Below are 20,000 nucleotides of genomic sequence, written 5' to 3' on the forward strand. Positions count from 1 at the left end.
CTCTCTAGTCTCTCTCTCTCTCTCTCTCTCTCTCTCTCTCTCTCTCTCTCTCCCTCTCCCCACTCCCAGTCTCTCTCTCCACTCCCAGTCTCTCTCTTTCCCTACTCCCAGTCTCTCTCTCTCCCCACTCCCAGTCTCTCTCTCTCCCCACTCCCAGTCTCTCTCTCTCTCCCTACTCCCAGTCTCTCTCACTCCCCACTCCCAGTCTCTTTCTCTCCCCAATCCCAGTCTCTCTCTCCCCACTCCCAGTCTCTCTCTCTCCCCACTCCCAGTCTCTTTCTCTCCCCAATCCCAATCCCAGTCTCTCCCTCCCCACTCCCAGTCTTGCTCTCTCTCCCCACTCCATCTCTCTCTCTCCCCACTCCGTCTCTCTCTCTCCCCACTCCCAGTCTCTCTCTCCCCACTCCCAGTCTCTCTCTCTCCCCACTCCCAGTCTCTCTCTTTCCCCACTCCCAGTCTCTCTCTTTCCCCACTCCCAGTCTCTCTCTCCACTCCCAGTCTCTCTCTATCTCTCCCCACTCCCCATCTCTCCCAGTCTCTCTCTCTCTCCCCACTCCCCAGTCTCTCTCTCTCCCAGTCTCTCTCCCCACTCCCAGTCTCTCTCTCTCTCCCCACTCCCAGTCTCTCTCTCTCCCCACTCCCAGTCTCTCCCTCTCCCCACTCCCAGTCTCTCTCTCCCCCCACCCCAGTCTCTCTCTCTCCCCACTCCCACTCCCAGTCTCTCTCTCTCCCCACTCCAAGTCTCTCTCTCTCTTCCCACTCCCAGTCTCTCCTCTCTCCTCACTCCCAGTCTCTCTCCCCTCCCCTCCCCAGTCTCTCTCTCTCTCCCCACTCCCAGTCTCTCTCTCTCTCTCCCCACTCCCAGTCTCTCTCTCTCCCCAGTCCCAGTCTTTCTCTCTCCCCAATCCCACTCCCAGTCTCTCTCTCTCCCCACTCCCACTCTCTCTCTCTCCCCACTCCCACTCCCAGTCTCTCTCTCTCCCCCCCCCCTCCCCAGTCTCTCTCTCTCCCCCCTCCCACTCTCTCACTCTCCCCACTCCCAGTCTCTCTCTCTCCCCACTCCCAGTCTCTCTCTCTCCCCACTCCCAGTCTCTCTCTCTCCCCACTCCCACTCCCAGTCTCTCTCTCTCCCCACTCCCACTCCCAGTCTCTCTCTCTCCCCACTCCAAGTCTCTCTCTCTCTTCCCACTCCCAGTCTCTCCCTCTCTCCTCACTCCCAGTCTCTCTCCCCACTCCCACTCCCAGTCTCTCTCTCTCTCCCCACTCCCAGTCTCTCTCTCTCTCTCCCCACTCCCAGTCTCTCTCTCTCCCCAGTCCCAGTCTTTCTCTCTCCCCAATCCCACTCCCAGTCTCTCTCTCTCCCCACTCCCACTCTCTCTCTCTCCCCACTCCCACTCCCAGTCTCTCTCTCTCCCCACTCCCAGTCTCTCTCTCTCTCCCCACTCCCAGTCTCTCACTCTCCCCACTCCCAGTCTCTCTCTCTCCCCACTCCCAGTCTCTCTCTCTCCCCACTCCCAGTCTCTCTCTCTCCCCACTCCCACTCCCTCTCTCTCTCCCCACTCCACTCCCAGTCTCTCTCTCTCCCCACTCCCACTCCCACTCCCAGTCTCTCTCTCTCCCCACTCCCAGTCTCTTTCTCTCCCCACTCCCAGTCTCTCTCTCTCCCCACTCCCAGTCTCTCTCTCTCCCCACTACCAGTCTCTCTCACACCTCACTCCCAGTCTCTCTCACTCCCCACTCCCAGTCTCTCTCACTCCCTCTCAATTCAATTCAATTCAATTCAAGGGCTTTATTGGCAAGGGAAACACATGTTAACATTGCCAAAGCAAGTCCCTAGCCATCCAAACAACAAGGCTCTATTTACAGGGCTCCCTGTCTGTAGTATTGCGCTCCTCCTCCACTCGGCTAGGCAGAAACGCTGAGCAGGCATCTCCAAGCCCCTGTAATCACTGATAAAATATGAATCTGCCCGTAAAATCCGTGTTTTCCCTGATTATTAAAATAAAGTCAACTGTTTAGCGTGACAGCAGCTCAGGGCCAGTAGGGTGTTGCCTGGGAGAGAGGGAGAGGGCGTTACAACGCTCTGTGACAAAGCAACTGTGTGTTCAAAGGGCTGTGAGGTATTTGGGCATCTGGGTCCACAGCCTCAGCCTTATTATTCTTCACTAGAACAAGTACAGAGGTTTGAGCTACATACATACAATACCTTAGTTGCCTATTCATTGTGACTTGCAATGCACCATTGAAACTGCCAACGCTGCAAAAACCCACCTACACCACTAGACCCATAACTATAAGTAGAGCATCCGAAAAGAGACATCTGAGAATCTGGCCAATCCTGTCACTGTTTCTCTGGGCCCTGGGTTAAACCCTTTTCCTGAGGAAATAGACAAAAGCAAGCAGGCTCTCTTCTCCCCATCCTCATTTCACAGGAAGTGGGAGCAGAAGGTATGTAATTAGACCTGTGTGGCTGTGTGGCTGCAACAGGGCACATCTCTTCTCCGAGAGGGAGGGAGCTGAATATTTTCAACCAGTGATACTGTAGAAGCAGCCCACAGTGGCACTGGTTTTATAGTACTGAATCACAAGGTGGCAGATCCACAGGTCACAGCCCTAGTATAAGTCATAAAGGGCCTCCTCATCCTCAGACCTCACACCTTACACTATAACTCCTCCCTGTGTCTCCAGGTCGGCAGCAGCCAGCTCTCCTTCCTGTCTCTCTGGATGGTTGAGTGTCAGTCAGCAGCCTTACTGCAGGGTAATACAAGGCTTCAAAAGGTTCAGTTTTCCCAGGGTTCCTTCTGTCCCCCCAGTCATTATGGAGTTTGGTACCATAAACATGGAGAGGGTGGAGGATGAGCTCCCTGAGACTCAATAGGAGTGAGGGGTAAGGAGAGAGGAGAGGAGAGGAGAGGAGAGGAGAGGAGAGGAGAGGAGAGGGAGAGGAGAGGAGAGGAGGAGAGGAGAGGAGAGGAGAGGAGAGGAGAGGAGAGGAGAGGAGAGGAGAGCCTCTACAGCATCAGGCTCATCTGTTAGGACAATGGTTCCTAAACTTTTTCAAAGCGCCCCTTACCGCATTGGAGAACGTCCCGCAACCCCCCTGCGTGCACACGCACAATGTCTATTTCTATGGGCAGAAGCACTGTTCATGACACAAACTGTTCACACCCCTCTTAATGGTGGAAAGAATTTAGCAGGTTTAATGCTTATTTTCTGCAATTCTACACATATTGTCATGGGGTGCAAAGAACATTTTGCAGTTTTAAAGAAAATTTTATTGCAATTCTATACATTCTGCCATGTCTAATGTCTATTAATGTGATATTTATGTGACAAAAAAATTACAACAATATCTACGGGCTGAAAAACCTAAACAATAAAATGGTAGCTGACATGGGCTAGTTGATCTGGACATTTCTGACAAGTTATAAATAGCTCTCTAAGGAATGCATGACAGGACAAGAGGAACTGATGATGCACTACCCAATTTCAAAATTGCACCTTGTGCATTATACTATTACAACTTTCAAGAGTAGGTTTAATGACTGAGTGACTTCAATTTGGGAACCACTGTGTTAGGACACTGCTCACCATGTGTGTGTGTGTGTGCGTGTGTGTGTGTGCGTGTATGTGCGTCTTTGAATAACTGATAAGCTGTCTCCATAATGTAGTCTATACCCGTAACAAGTTGAAGTGATGTGTAGAAGAAGGCTCACTCTTTAGTCACAGATGTATAGAACACATAGGACCTTTCAGAGGACTTCCACAAGGAAGTACGCATTATTCATCACACCAGGGTTGCGTCCCAAATGGCACCCTATTCCGTATCTAGTGCGCTACTTTTGACCAGGGCTAAGTCTGGCTAACCAGAATTTAGAGCACTTTGAAGAGCTTTTAACCCACTCTGCACTGCTTATCTCAGCAGAACCTCTTTTTTGGGGAAGGAAGGCAGTGCCAACATTTGATAGCAAGCAGCTGCAGACTAGGTCAGAGCAATGTGGTGGTGGTGATGGTGGTGATGGTGGTGATGGTGGTGATGGTGGTGATGGTTGTGGGGGGGTTGGAGTGTTTGGCAGGGCCTGAAACACACACACACACACAAATACACACACACCCTACCTGGTGCTGCTGATAGGTTTACAGCTGGATGAGGAAACTAAGGGATATGGGACTACAGGCCTCTCCCACTTTCCCTTGGAGAGGAGTTTGATGTTTGCTCTGAACACACCTAGCCTTTCTCTAACAGGGACATAGTTTAACATTGAACCCCTGTCCTGCTCTGACCCCACTACACCACTGGGGAAAGACTCAGTGATGGGCGCTGTACAGATGATGAGGGGCTGTACAGTCAGTGTGCTGGGTAGGACTGGTGGGCACATAGATCAGAGGACGTATGGTTCTTATTTATGTCCGGAGGTTAGAAATGGACTGGTTCAATACTATCTGTATAGACAGAATATGATGTACAGAACATACTGGAGTCTATACTAAGGAATATTCATTCTAAGCCATTTGGGGGAATGCAGATTGGCAGCCCTGGGACTGCCTCTGACCCAAAGGCAAGTACGCCAACCTGCAACCCCATGCATAACACATAGCATTCTTCTGGGAGTCACTGGGAATTTGATGCCCTCATAAGCTTATGAATAATTAGTGAAGGAATCACTGGCACATGATCATGAATACAGCACATGAATTATCAGCCGTTCAGACTAAAGCTTAATCAGGCTGAAATCCTTTTATCAAATAACATCCATAAAGACATAGGATACATTTTACATTTGCTGAAGGGGTCGGTATTTGGACCAATTAAGAAATGTGATATTAGATTAAATGTCAAAGGCAATCCATAGAACATAGAGTTATGGGCTGTAGCCCATAGTATATTGCTACATAATACATTGCAGGATGGTTTGGTTTTTAGTACGAAACAGTACAGTTCTTATTTATAATGAAAATTCATGTATAGTCAGTCTTTCGTGTTTTGCAGTTTTGCAGACAGACTGGCAGCTGGACAGAGATTGCAGGCAGCAACATCAGATGGAACGGGGTTAAGACAAATAAGATGCCACCAGAGTCTGGCTCAGCGCGATACCAGGGCAATCATTAATGATGACCTCTTACACCCACACAGACGGCCACACATACACACAACACATGCACTAACACACATACGCAGGCAGGCACACACACGGTCACACACACAGACACACACACGGTCACACAATAACACACAGGATTGGATGTTATTGGAAGCTTTATCTTATCTCTCTCAGACAGGTTATGTTTCCTTTCAATATTACATGAGCTGCTTTCTAATGGCTTGCTGTTGATTATTTCGTGAGTGAGGCCACCATTTAATGGAATAGCAAATAGACTTCTGGTGGTTGGTGTTTTGGTGTGGGCTGGGTGGGTTGACTGGGACCAGACTGACAGATCTCAAGCAGAGACCCAGGTAGGCTGGAGCAGTACACTCTTAGACAAAACGGTGCTATCTAGAACCTAAAAGTGTTCTTCAGCTGTCCCCATAGAAGATCCCTTTGAATAACTATTCTTTTCCATGTAGAACCCTTTCCACAGATCCAAAAAGGGTTCTATCTGGAACCAAAACGGGTACCCTATGGGGACAGCTTATGAATACTTTTGGAACCCTTTTTCAAAGAGTGTAGGTCTGAGTCCAGCTGAGCTGGAGGGGTTTCTTACATACTTATGCCCTCAGCTTCTCCTTTCATGTGGTCCAATCAGAGGGGGAGTGATGGGATACTTCACCCTCATCTTAATCAGTCAAACGAGAGATACTAGAGCTGCATGATTTGTTAATGTAGACGAGCCAAGATGAGACCGAGCAGACAGACAGCCTCATGGCAGAGCAGCTGTAAACTACAGTGGTGTTGGGCATTGTATCAGTGACAGCTATCATAAACTCGGCTCATAAAGCCGTGTTTGTACAGTGTGGGTTAAACCAACAGGACAGGGGCAGCGACCCAGCAGCTCAATGTGGACGTTTGCCCTGGCCAGGCCAACCAGAGTCTTTAACTGTGCACTTTTCATTTCCCATAGTGTTGTGCAGTGCAGAGCAGAGGCAGCGGACTGCCATACATGAGTTGCTAGGCAGCGGAGGGGTTATGCTGTTCATGACCTCTCCTTCCACAGAGAGCTGGGCTGCTGGGGTTACCTCACAACTCAGACATATCCACAGAGAGCCAAAAACTGAGAGTTGGAGCTTGTTTGTGTTAAAACTAATGAGACAGTAAGAACAGGGTAAAAGACAAGTATCCATATTACATACGTGGGTGATAAATACTGCAACTGTATATACAGTAGACGTTGGGCCCAGAGTTTACTTACGACGTGAGGGTCTTTAACAAGGCCACTGTCAATGCTAATTGGCCAAACGTTTTTATGGTTGAATTTGGTTGGCTTAATGGAGTCCAAATTAAGCCGTTTTACATTTAGCAGACACTCATATCCAGAGTGAATTACACTTAGTGAATTCATTTTAAGATAACTAGCTGGGACACCCACATATCACAGGCATAGAAAGCAAATGTTTACCTTAATAAAGTAGCTATCCGTAGAGTCAGATGTGGCCCTCATAAAGAAGTATGTGTAATCAAAGTGTTAACACACAAATATCCTGTGTGATAACTACACACAGCCAAAGACTCTGCGGCTACAGACTTGTAGATGGATGCTTTACACTGCAGCCCTATGAGGGAGTACAGTGGTTGAGGCAGCCTTGGCGAAGGCATTGAGGTGGCAGAGGGAGATGAGATGCAGAGTCTGGTAAGAACTGTGTGGCTGCTGCCTGCTCTTCAACAACTGTTTGGATTGGTCTACTAGAAGATCTACTGTAGAGTCAGTGCAAGTGTGTTGGCTAAGCCAAAGTGTCTGCAGCAGTACAGGCCTGTTTACTGCCTGCCTAGCCTTGGGGACCCTGGTGCAGGCTGCCTCCTCTAGAACAGCTGGCCTCAATTACTGAGTCAAATCCCCATCCAATTCCACATGGCCTGAACTCAATGGATGATACAAAGCCCTCTGAAACACACCCTCTACTCTATTGCGTGCACTAACATGCAAAGCTTTATAACTACTGTTATGATCACTGTTATCATATTAACCCAACTAACCTTTAGAATGTGTTCAAGTGTAGCTTGCTAGGTTGGGAGTACAGTTCATATTGTATAGATAGAGAATGAGGGGTACATTTTGCAGCATACGACTGCACTGTAATCAAATGCTGCAGTGTGAAGGCTGGGGCTGGCTAGCAAGCTGCAAATCTATCACTGGCAGCCCACCATGGCAGAGAATAATCAAGTTATCCATTGATGTAATGGGAAACAAGGCCCATTGTTTTAGCATGCATGGCCGCGGATGTGCCTGGACCCTATAGGATAATACTGGTGAAGACCTGGCTGGCTGTGACACCCTCAGCCCAGAACTACAGGAAGAGGAGCGTTATATGTGGAGATTCTGGAGTGCCAATTAAAATGGAGGTTTCATCCAGAATGAAATTCCTTTTTTATCTCCTTTGGATGGTTTGAGATTTCTAAGGAATAAAGAGGAAAAATCTTTTTCGCTTGCATATTCTAAGAAGGATGTTTATATCCTAAGGCTATCCAATCAGAGAGTGAACCTAAAACGCAGCAGGAGTCGGTTTTGGAAAGATTACGATGAGAAAGAGACAGGAAGGAGTAGTATAAGATCTGGGGAATAAAAACTTGGCAAGAATGGATGTGTACTGAATAAAAATATAAACACAACATGTAAAGTGTTGGTCCCGTGTTTCATGAGCTGAAATAAAAGATCCCAGAAATGTTCAATATGCACAAAAAGCTAAGAATTAAAAAGGTATGGTTGGATTATTATTCATCTTAATTTAAGACAAATACTGGAAACAATAGAACACTATGCAAAATCTGGGAAACCAGGCCTGGTATTCATAGCTGACTTTGAAAAGGCTTTTGATAAAGTACGACTGGAATATTTCAATTTTGGAGAATATGTCATACGGGTTAAGGTTATGCATAGTAACCCTAGGTGTAAAATAGTAAATACTGTCTACTTCTCAGAACGTATTAAACTGTCAAGAGGAGTAAAACATGGTTGACCTCTATCGTCATATTGTCATGCCCTGACATTAGTTATCTTTGTTTTCTTTATTATTTTGGTTAGGTCAGGGTGTGATGAGGGTGGTTTGTTCAGTTTTTGTATTGTCTAGGGTTTTTGTATGTCTAGGGTTTTTGTATGTCTAGGGGATTTTCTAAGTCTAGGTGTTTGTCTATGGTTGCCTAGGTTGGTTCTCAGAGGCAGCTGTTTATCATTGTCTCTGATTGGGGACCATATTTAGATAGCCATATTCCTTGGGTAGTTTGTGGGTTCTTAGTCTACGTTTAGTTGCCTGTCTGCACTAGCCATATTAGCGTCATGGTTCGTTTTGTTGTTTTGATTAGTTTGTTCAGTGTTCTTTCTTTCATTAAAGAAGTACAGTATATCACAAAAGTGAGTACACCCCTCACATTTTTGGAAATATTTGAGTATATCTTTTCATTTGACAACACTGTGACTGTACAGCTTGTATAACAGTGTAAATTTGCTGTCCCTTCAAAATAACTCAACACACAGCCATTAATGTCTAAACAGCTGGCAACAAAAGTGAGTACACCCAAATTGGGCCCAATTAGCCATTTCCCCTCCCCGGTGTCATGTGACTCGTTAGTGTTACAAGGACTCAGGTGTGAATGGGGAGCAGGTGTGTTAAATTTGGTGTCATCGCTCTCACACTTCCTCATACTGACTGGGCACTGGAAGTTCAACATGGCACCTCATGGCAAAGAACTCTCTGAGGATCTGAAAAAAATAATTGTTGCTCTACATAAAGATGGTCTGGGCTATAAGAAGATTGCCAAGACCCTGAAACTGAGCTGCAGCACGGTGGCCAAGACCATACAGCGGTTTAACTGGACAGGTTCCACTAAGAACAGGCCTCGCCATGGTCGACCAAAGAAGTTGAGTGCACGTGCTCAGCATCATATCCAGTGGTTGTCCTTGGGAAATAGACGTATGAGTGCTGCCAGCATTGCTGCAGAGGTTGAAGGGGTGGGAGGTCAGCCTGTCAGTGCTCAGACCATACGCTGTACACTGCATCAAATTGGTCTGCATGGCTGTCATCCCAGAAGGAAGCTTCTTCTAAAGATGATGCACAAGAAAGCCCGCAAACAGTTTGCTGAAGACAAGCAGACTAAGGACATGGATTACTGGAACCATGTCCTGTGGTCTGATGAGACCAAGATAAACTTATTTGGTTCAGATGGTGTCAAGCGTGTGTGGTGGCAACCAGGTGAAGAGTACAAAGACAAGTGTGTCTTGCCTACAGTCAAGCATGGTGGTGGGAGTGTCATGGTCTAGGGCAGCATGATTGCTGACGGCACTGGGGAGCTACAGTTCATTGAGTGAATCATGAATGCCAGCATGTACTATGACTTACTGAAGCAGAGCATGATCCCCTCCCTTCGGAGACTGGGCCGCAGGGCAGTATTCCAACATGATAACGACCCCAAACACACCTCCAAGACGACCACTGCCTTGCTAAAGAAGCTGAGGGTAAAGGTGATGGACTGGCCAAGCATATCTCCAGACCTAAACCCTATTGAGCATCTGTGGGGCATCCTCAAACGGATGGTGGAGGAGTGCAAGGTCTCTAACATCTACCAGCTCCGTGATGTCGTCATGGAGGAGTGGAAGAGGACTCCAGTGGCAACCTGTGAAGCTCTGGTGAACTCCATGCCCAAGAGGGTTAAGGCAGTGCTGGGAAATGATGGTGGCCACACAAAATAGACACTTTGGGCCCAATTTGGACATTTTCACTTAGGGGTGTACTCACTTTTGTTGCCAGTGGTTTAGACATTAATGGCTGTGTGTTGAGTTATTTTGAGGGGACAGCAAATGTACACTGTTAAACAAGCTGTACACTCACTACTTTACATTGTAGAAAAGTGTCATTTCTTTAGTGTTGTCACATGAAAAGATATACTCAAATATTTAAAAAAATGTGAGGGGTGTACTCACTTTTGTGATATACTGTATGTACGCTTACAATGCTGCGCCTTGGTCTCCTCTTTATGACGACCGTGACACATATCTATTTATTATGGCCATCGAAATGTTAGCTATTCAAATCAGATCCATCAATAATATCAAGGGACTAGAAATCCAAGGCTTAAAAAAAAGGTCATTGTACGCTGATTCATGTTTTGTCTTTTAAATACACAATAAGGATCTCTCCACAGCCACATAGAGGATCTAAATAATTGTTCTAACTTCTCCAGATTACAACCAAATTATGATAAGTGAACTTACTACATTACGTATTGGATCACAAAAAATACAACTTTTACATTACCGTGTAGTTTACTAATAAAATGGTCTGACGGTGAAGTGGACATATTCATATCCCGAAAGAAATGGTCTGACGGTGAAGTGGACATATTATTCATATCCCGAAAGAAATGGTCTCACTACAATACATTTTAATAGATAAGATCTTGCTACCATGGAAAGGAAAATACATGTCTATTTGTGTAAAAATCTCCCTGATGAACTCTTTAGTCATATCTGTCACGATCGTTATAATGAATGTCGGACCAAGGCACAGCGTACGTAGAGTTCCACATGTTTTATTGAAATGAAGCTCACAAAAACAACGTGAAGTCATGGAGTGCTCACAGGCCACTAGACGCAAACAAGATCCCACAAAACACAGTGGGAGAAATGGCTGCCTAAATATGAACCCCAATCAGAGACCATGATAAACAGCCTCTGATTGGGAACTATACCAGGCCAACAGACTTACAATAACCTAGATAACCCACCCTAGTCACACCCCGACCTAACCACCATAGAGAATAGAAGGCTCTCTATGGTCAGGGCGTTACAATATCCCAGTTTACATATTTGCTTAGGGCCTTGACTACACCTAGCGACTTGTTTTCTAAATTATATGAGCAAAAAATATTACATTTTATTTGGAAAGGTAAGCCAGACAAAATTCAACGGGCCTATTTATATCATTAATATGAAATCGGAGGGAAGAAATGATTCAATATGAAAGCATAGATCTCTCACTGAAGGCTTCAGTCATACAAAAGCTATACTTAAGTCCGAACAGGTTCACAAGCCTATTACTAAGAATGTCTCACCCCATGTTCAAAAATTGCCTTTTCCCCTTTATTCAGATTACAACCTTTCACTTTTGGTTATTTGAAAATGAAAAAATCCCCAAAATATTGCTATTTTTAAAACAGCCATAGAAAGTTGGTAGCAATTTCAGGTTAATCCACCAGAAAAGACAGAACAAATATTACAACAAATATTATGGTTCAAATCAAATATGCTAATTGATTATAAAATATATATTCCTAGGAAAACAAACTGTATAATCTTTGTAAATAATATCATAAATATGACTAGTGTAGTTATGTCACACATGCAGCTAATAAAAATATACAAAAATGTTTGCTCTACTCAAAATTACAACCAACCATTTGCAGCATTATTGCAAAAATGGAAGAGGCCATCGGATGTGGGAGAAAGTATGGAACTTGTCTGTCGGCCCTGCATTAATGACCAAAATTGGTTAAAGAAAATTGTAATAAATAAAACAAGTATACCAGTTTCATTTAAGGAGCAAAAGAAATGACAGCTGTGCCAAATAGATAGCAAAATAGTTGGGAAGCGATTTTCGATGTACCGTGGTCCTTCTGTGGCTCAGTTGGTAGAGCATGGCGCTTGTAACGCCAGGGTAGTGGGTTCGATTCCCGGGACCACCCATACGTAGAATGTATGCACACATGACTGTAAGTCGCTTTGGATAAAAGTGTCAGCTAAATGGCATATATTATTATTATTATATTACCGTTTCCATGAACTGATACACAAAACTACGCTTTATTCAAAATGTTGAGTTTTTATATTTAAATTCTTATACAAACTTCTTGCAACTTATAGAATGTTATATATATGGGGGATACAACCATCCCAGCTCTGCCAATTTTGCTGTGAAGAGACAGAAGCATTAAATAATTTGTTTTGGTAATGTCTATATGTAGCTTGTTTTTGGTCCCAGGTTCAGGAATGGCTGAAGAATTGCAACATTTACCTGGAGCTAACTCTGCAAATAGCACTGCTGGGTGATTTAAAAAGTCATAGTCAAATCAATGAATAATATAAAACGCTTAGCAAAAATGATTATCTTTAATTTACAATCTGTAGAATTTATGTGAATAGAAAGGTTCAGAAGTTGAAAAAACCTGACTGCCCTTGACCAGCACAAAAACATCCTGTGGCGTTCTAGATTAGCATCGAATAGCCCCCGTGATATGCAACTTTTCAGGGAAGTTAGGAACCAATATACAGTGGGGCAAAAAAGTATTTAGTCAGCCACCAATTGTGCAAGTTCTCCCATTTAAAAAGATGAGAGAGGCCTGTAATTTTCATCATAGGTACACTTCAACTATGACAGACAAAATGAGAAAAGAAATCCAGAAAATCACATTGTAGGATTTTTAATGAATTTATTTGAAAATTATGGTGGAAAATAAGAATTGGCAGTCTCTATGGGGGTGCCACAGGGTTCAATTCTCAGGCCGACTCTCTTCTCTGTATACATCAATGATGTCGCTCTTGCTGCTGGTGATTCTCTGATTCACCTCTACGCAGACGACACCATTCTGTATACTTCTGGCCCTTCTTTTTAACTAACCTCCAGACAAGCTTCAATGCCATACCACTCTCCTTCCGTGGCCTCCAACTGCTCTTAAATGCAAGTAAAACTAAATGCATGCTCTTCAACCGATCACTGCCCACACCTGCCCGCCCGTCCAGCATCACTACTCTGGACGGTTCTGACTTAGAATATGTGGACAACTACAAATACCTAGGTGTCTGGTTAGACTGTAAACTCTCCTTCCAGACTCACATTAAACATCTCCAATCCAAAATTAAATCTAGAATCGGCTTCCTATTTCGCAACAAAGCGTCCTTCACTCATTCTGCCAAACATACCTTCGTAAAACTGACTATCCTACTGATTCTCGACTTCGGCGATGTCATTTACAAAATAGCCTTCAACACTCTACTAAAAAAATTGGATGCAGTCTATCACAGTGCCATCCGTTTTGTCACCAAAGCCCCATATACTACCCACCACTGCGACCTGTGCGCTCTCATTGGCTGCCCCTCGCTTCGTACTCGTCGCCAAACCCACTGGCCACAGGTCATCTATAAGTATTTGCTAGGTAAATTCCCACCTTATCTCAGCTCACTGGTCACCATAGCAGCACCCACCTGTAGCACACGCTCCAGCAGGTATATTTCACTGGTCACCCCATAGCCAATTCCTCCTTTGGCTGCCTTTCCTTCCAGTTCTCTGCTGCCAATGATGGGAACGAACTGCAAAAATCACTGAAGCTGATTTAACTTTAACCACCAGCTGTCAGAGCAGCTCACAGATCACTGCACCTGTACATAGCTCATCTGTAAATAGCCCATCCAACTACCTCATCCCAAAACTGTATTCATTTATTTATTTTGCTCCTTTGCACCCCAGTATCTCTTCTTGCACATCTTCCGCACATCTATTACTCCAGTGTTTAATTGCAGTAGAGGCTGCTGAGGGGAAGACAGCTCATAATAATGTCTGGAACGGAGTAAATGGAAAGGCATCAAACCATGTGTTTGATGTATTTGATACCATTCCCCTATTCCGCTCCAGCCATTATTGCAAGCCCCAATTAAGGTCCCGCCAACCTCCTGTGCATGTCACCCATTGAGCATGCTTGGTATGCTCTGGGTCAACGTGTACGACAGCATGTTCCAGTTCCCTCCAATAGCCAGCAACTTCGCACAGCCATTGAAGAGGAGTGGGACAACATTCCACAGGCCACAATCAACAGCCTGATCAACTCTATGTGAAGGAGATGTGTCGCGCTGCCTGAGGGAAATGGTGGTCACACCAGATACTGATTGGGTTTCTGATCCACGCTCCTACTTTTTTTTAAAGGTTTCTGTGACCAACAGATACATATCTGTATTCCCAGTCAAGTGAAATCCATAGATAAGGGCCTAATGAATTTATTTTAATTGACTGATTTCCTTAAATGAAATGAAATTGTTGCATGTTGCGTTTAATTTTTGTTCAGGGTAACTTCATGTGTACTCAATAAGTTCACACGCTCTCAGGCAATTCAAAAATAAATTCACCCAAGCACACACACAAACATAGAGTAGACACGTGTTTGCAAGGCAAGTAGACCCACAAACACACGCCCGCACACACACTCTCTCCCTCGCTGCCTCAGATGCAGTTTAAATGTTTGTCTCAGTTTGAAGCTAGGTGGTCTCTCGCCATGTTGTCGTCTCATCTCTGCAGGGAGGGAAACTCACTTGAACTGGTGGTGTTCTCTGGAGCTGCGGATCTTGTTGGAGAATCGCTCGGCTAGTTTCTCCAGGCTGCGGGAGTACTCCAGCTGGATCTCAGCCTTGCGGCGGAAGAAGTCCTGCAGGTCCTGCAGCAGCTGGATACGAGACTCGGACTGCTGCTCCAGGCATTTGAACTGCTCCACCAGCTGGTTACGGATCTCTGTGTATCAAAACACAAAACATAAAGTTGGCAAGAGTCAATAAGTCATAACCGGGTCATCATCTCCAACAGATCAAGGTATGGGGAGGGATTCAATCAACCCTTCCTTCACTATGTTTTCTATCTTTGCTGACACGTGCTCCACAAACGTCTCTGAAACCATCTGAGAAGAGTTCATGTATTTGCTGTTTTACACCACCCCAAATCATAGTGGATTTATTCAAAAGGGATTTTTAAAAAGTGCAAAAGAGACATTTAATACTTTATCTTATTATGGGTTTATAATAATTCTGTTATGATATTTGTGCCAAGGATTATTTTCCAACTGTGAAATAGGTTACGGATGGCAGGGAAATCTCATTAACACTCACAGTTTCTTATTTTTTAAACCGGGCATGTTTTCCCTCAAATTGCTGCCAATAGCTTTGTAAGTGAATATTTTGTAAAGTTAGTGTGGGAGAGGTAGAGAAATTATTGTTATCGATCAATAATGACAAACCTGGCATTGACAACTTAGATGGAAAGCTACTGAGGCTGGTATCTGACTCTATGCCCACTCTTTTCTGTCATGTATTTAATCTGAGTCTAGAGGAAGGTGTTTGCCCTCAGGCCTGGAGGGAAGCCAAAGTAATTCCGCTACCCAAATGTGGTAAAGTGGCCTTTACTGGTTCTAACAGCAGACCCATCAGCTTGTTGCCAGCTCTAAGCAAACTGTTGGAAAAAATAGTGTTTGACAAAATGTGACCCGTTTCAAGAGACTAGGCGTATGGCGCACGTCATTACTTCAAAGCATAAGAATTTCAAGCCCAGTTGGTTTAGCCATGGAAAAAGAAAGGAAGTGTCCCGCTAGCGGTGATTGGCTGAGATAATGGATGAACTGGACATGCTGAGAGATGAGTTCGGATTGGTCTGCCATGTAGCAGACCAATCCGACCTCACTAATACTCTTGTGACTGAATGGAAGCAAGTCTCCGCAGCAATATTCCAACATCTAGTGGAAAGCCTTCCCAGAAGAGTGGAGGCTGTTATAGCAGAAAAGGGGAAACCAACTCCATATTAATGCCCATGGTTTTGGAAGGAGATGTTTGACGAGCAGGTGTCCACATACTTTTGGTCATGTAGTCTATTTTTGATATTGCTACTATGCAAGTAACCACTTCACTGTACCGTTTACACCTTCTGTATCCTGTGCATGTAACAAATAAACATAGATTTATTTGATATAGTGTGTGTTTACCTTAGACAGTAATGTGAAGAACAACATGACCTGCACCAAAGTCAGATTGGGATATAGGCCAAGGACTAGATAAAGTGTATTTTTACTGCTACTTTCACCACTTTTAGTCTTGAAATCTTTGGTTGTTTACTTCACTATCTTACTCACTCTGCTTAGCACATGGCCTCACATGTGACTCCTTAAAGAATTCAAAATATATAGATTCAATTGAGAGAGAGAGAGGTCTGTCCATAATAAAGAGATGCTCTGCTGTTTTGACTCCAACCTTCTCCAAAAAGCAAGGTCCTGCAGGCTCTAGTTTAGTTTAATCTTGATTATTGTCCAGTCATGCGGTCAAATGCTGAAAAGAAAGACCTTGTTAAGCTGCAGCTGGCCCATAATGGAGCAGCACGTCTTGCTCTTTATTGTAATCAGAGGGCTGATATAAATACTATGCATGCCAGCCTCTCTTGGCTAACTGTATTAACTGTATCACTTCTTCCTTTTATAAGAAACATTTATGTGTTGAAAATTCCAAATATTTTACATAGTCAACTTACACACAGCTCTGACATACACACTGTGTAGGTTATGTGTGCCTTTTTTTAAATATATGTCGTTCTGTCCTTGAGTTGTTCTGTCTATTAATGCTCTTTATTATGTCATGTTTCATGTTTTGTGTGGACTCCAGGAAGAGTAGCTGCTGCTTTCGTAACAGCTAATGGGGATCCTAATGGGGATCCTAATAAAATACCAAAAGTTGGCTGAAAAATAACGGTTTTCACCTTGCACACCTAACAACCATGAAATGTCTGGTCACATATTTCCAAGCAGCTCACTGTGTTAACAATGTGTTTCACTCTCTAACAACCCTCAGGCAAAGCTGTCAATCAGCACCACACATGTCTGAAAGAGCTGTAAGCTTAATGTTGTTGGTCCCTGAGTTGTAGTGTAGTAGTCTTTTCTGTTTTCAAACAGACTGTGTTAACCCTACTTCCACCCTGGGCTATTGAACATCTCTTTAGGAAGATGAGACCCGACCGACCGCCTGCTGAATATAATGTAGTGTAATGGCTCCAGAGCTGAGCTGAACTAAGATGAGTTGTGTGAGCAGGAAGTCCTACAGCAGTGGACCTAGAATCAAACTGCTGTCAATGAGTAAGTAGGTGCATCAAACCCTCGCTTGGACTAAATCCTGTATCAGAAGCAACCAGCATCTATGAGGGGAACCTGACACTAGTGTAACGGATGTGAAACGGCTAGCTTAGTTAGCGGTGCGCGCTAAATAGCGTTTCAATCGGTTACGTCACTTGCTCTGAGACCTTGAAGTAGTAGTTCCCCTTGCTCTGCAAGGGCCGCGGCTTTTGTGGAGCGATGGGTAACGATGCTTCGTGGGTGACTGTTGTTGATGTGTGCAGAAGGTCCCTGGTTCGCGCCGGGGTATGGGCGAGGGGACGGTTTAAAATTATACTGTTACATTGGTTCCGTGACCCGGATTACTGGTTGCTGCGGAAAAAGGAGGAAGGTCAAAAGGGGGGTGAGTGTAACGGATGTGAAACGGCTAGCTTAGTTAGCGGTGCGCGCTAAATAGTGTTTCAATCGGTTACGTCACTTGCTCTGAGACCTTGAAGTAGTAGTTTCCCTTGCTCTGCAAGGGCCGCGGCTTTTGTGGAGCGATGGGTAACGAAGCTTCGTGGGTGACTGTTGTTGATGTGTGCAGAAGGTCCCTGGTTCGCGCCCGGATATGGGCGAGGGGACGGTTTAAAATTATACTGTTACACTAGCAGTCTCACTGCAGATCCTTGATGCTGGTCTGTTCCCAGGTGTCACGCCCTGGTCGAAGTATTTTGTGTTTTTCTTTATGTATTTGGTCAGGCCAGGGTGTGACATGGGTTTTTGTATGTGGTGTGTAGCTTAGTGGGATTGTAGCTTAGTGGGGTGTTCTAGGAGAGTCTATGGCTGTCTGAAGTGGTTCTCAATCAGAGGCAGGTGTTTATCGTTGTCTCTGATTGGGAGCCATATTTAGGCAGCCATATTCTTTGGTTGATTGTGGGTGATTGTCCTGAGTGTCTTGATGTCCTTAGTCTGTGTTAGTTTGCACCAGTTAAGGCTGTTTCGGTTTTCACTACGTTTATTGTTTTGTAGAGTTTGTGTTTTGGATTCGTGTTACGTTGTGTAAATAAACATGGATCACAATATACGCGCTGCAGTTTGGTCCGACTCTCCTTCACCATTAGAAAACCGTGACAGAATCACCCACCGTAAACGGACCAAGCAGCGTGTCAACAGGCAGGAGCAGCCCAAAGAGGAGCTGCGTATTAAGGATTTCTGGACATGGGAGGAAATCCTTGACGGGAGAGGACCCTGGGCAAAACCAGGGGAGTGTAGCCCCCCAAAGGTGCAGCAGGAGAAGAGGAAACAGGAGCAGCCCAAAGAGGAGTAAAGTATGGACTATACTTCTTGGGAGGAGATAGACCCAGGGAGAGTGCCGGAGCCCGTCTGGGATTCGATGGAGCAGTGCGCGGAAGGTTACAGGAGAATGAGGTAGGCGAAGCAAGCACGACGGCGCGGACGGAAGCCCGGGAATCAGCCCCAAAAATGTATTGGGGGGCTTACAGGGAGTATGGCAACGCCAGGTAGGAGACCTGCGCAAACTCCCTGTGCTTACCGGGGGGCTAGAGAGACCGGGCAGGCACCGTGTTATGCAGTGGTGCGCACGGTGTCCCCAGTGCGGGTGCATAGCCCGGTGCGGTATATTCCAGCTCCGCGTATCGGCCGGGCTAGATTGAGCGTCGAGCCAAATGCCATGAAGCCGGCTCTACGCATCTGGTCCCCAGTGCGTCTCCTTGGGCCGGCTTACATGGCACCAGCCTTGCGCTCGGTGTCTCCGGTTCGCCTACATAGCCCAGTACGGGCTATTCCACCTCGCCGCACTGGCAGGGCGACCGAGAGTATTCAACCAGGTAAGGTTGGGCAGGCTCGGTGCTCAAGAGCTCCAGTGCGCCTGCACGGTCCGGTCTATCCAGTACCACCTCCACACCCCAGCCCTCCGGTAGCAGCTCCCCGCACCAAGCTTCCTGTGCGTGTCCTCGGCCCAGTACCACCAGTGCCAGCACCACGCATCAGGCCTACAGTGCGCCTCGCCTCTCCTGCACTGTCGGAGCCTTTCTCCTCTCCTGTGCTGCCGGAGTCTCCCGCCTGTCCGGCGCCGCTGCCGGAGTCTCCCGCCTGTCCGGCGCCGCTGCCGGAGTCTCCCGCCTGTCCGGCGCCAGAGCCCCTCAGCCCAGAGGCGCCAGAGCCCCTCTGCCCAGAGGCGCCAGAGCCCCTCTGCCCAGCGCCAGAGCCCCTCTGCCCAGCGCCGCCAGTCTGCCCAGCGCCGCCAGTCTGCCCAGCGTCGCCAGTCTGTCAGGATCAGTTAGATCCACCAGTCAGCCAGGATCCACCAGTCTGCCAGGATCCGCCAGAAGTGCCAGTCAGCCAGGATCCGCCAGAAGTGCCCGTCGGCCAGGATCTGCCCGTCGGCCAGGATCTGCCAGTCGGCCAGGATCTGCCAGTCGGCCAGGATCTGCCAGTCGGCCAGGATCCGCCAGTCGGCCAGGATCCGCCAGTCGGCCAGGATCTGCCAGTCAGCCAGGATCTGCCAGTCAGCCAGGATCTGCCAGATCTGCTAGTCAGCCAGGATCCGCCAGTCAGCCAGGATCTGCCGGAACCACCAGCAAGCCAGGATCTGGTAGATCCATCAACCTGCCTGAGCTTCCTCTCACTCCCGAGCTTTCTCTCACTCCCGAGCTTTCTCTCACTCCCGAGCTTTCTCTCACTCCCGAGCTTTCTCTCACTCCCGAGCGTCCCCTCAGTCCCGAGCTGCCTCAGTCCCGAGCTGTCCTTCAGTCCCGATCTGCTCCTCAGTCCAGTGGGGTTCTGGGTGAGGACTACTAGGCCATGGTCGGCGGCGAGGGTGGTCTATCCAGGGACGCGAGTAGAGGGGACTAAGACAATTGTGAAGTGGGGTCCACGTCCCCCGCCGGAGCCGCCACCATGGACAGACGCCCACCCGGACCCTCCCTATTGATTTGAGGTGCGTTCAGGAGTCCGCACCTTAGGGGGGGGGTTCTGTCACGCCCTGGTCGAAATATTTTGTGTTTTTCT

The 20,000-nt window shown here is 46.5% G+C and overlaps 1 protein-coding gene across 2 annotated transcripts in view; it reads right to left on the minus strand.

The window, feature by feature from the left end:
• Positions 1 to 20,000, minus strand: part of LOC118400339 (SLIT-ROBO Rho GTPase-activating protein 3) — a 152,238-nt gene that overhangs the window by 92,969 nt on the left and 39,269 nt on the right. For both annotated transcript variants that reach the window (XM_052473573.1, XM_052473572.1), the window contains exon 2: positions 14,443 to 14,638. In XM_052473573.1, the coding sequence (XP_052329533.1) occupies positions 14,443 to 14,638 (196 nt within the window). The remainder of the gene's footprint in view (positions 1 to 14,442; positions 14,639 to 20,000) is intronic.

The sequence above is a fragment of the Oncorhynchus keta genome, chromosome 21 (genome assembly GCF_023373465.1).
Source record: "Oncorhynchus keta strain PuntledgeMale-10-30-2019 chromosome 21, Oket_V2, whole genome shotgun sequence".
Taxonomy (NCBI): domain Eukaryota; kingdom Metazoa; phylum Chordata; class Actinopteri; order Salmoniformes; family Salmonidae; genus Oncorhynchus; species Oncorhynchus keta.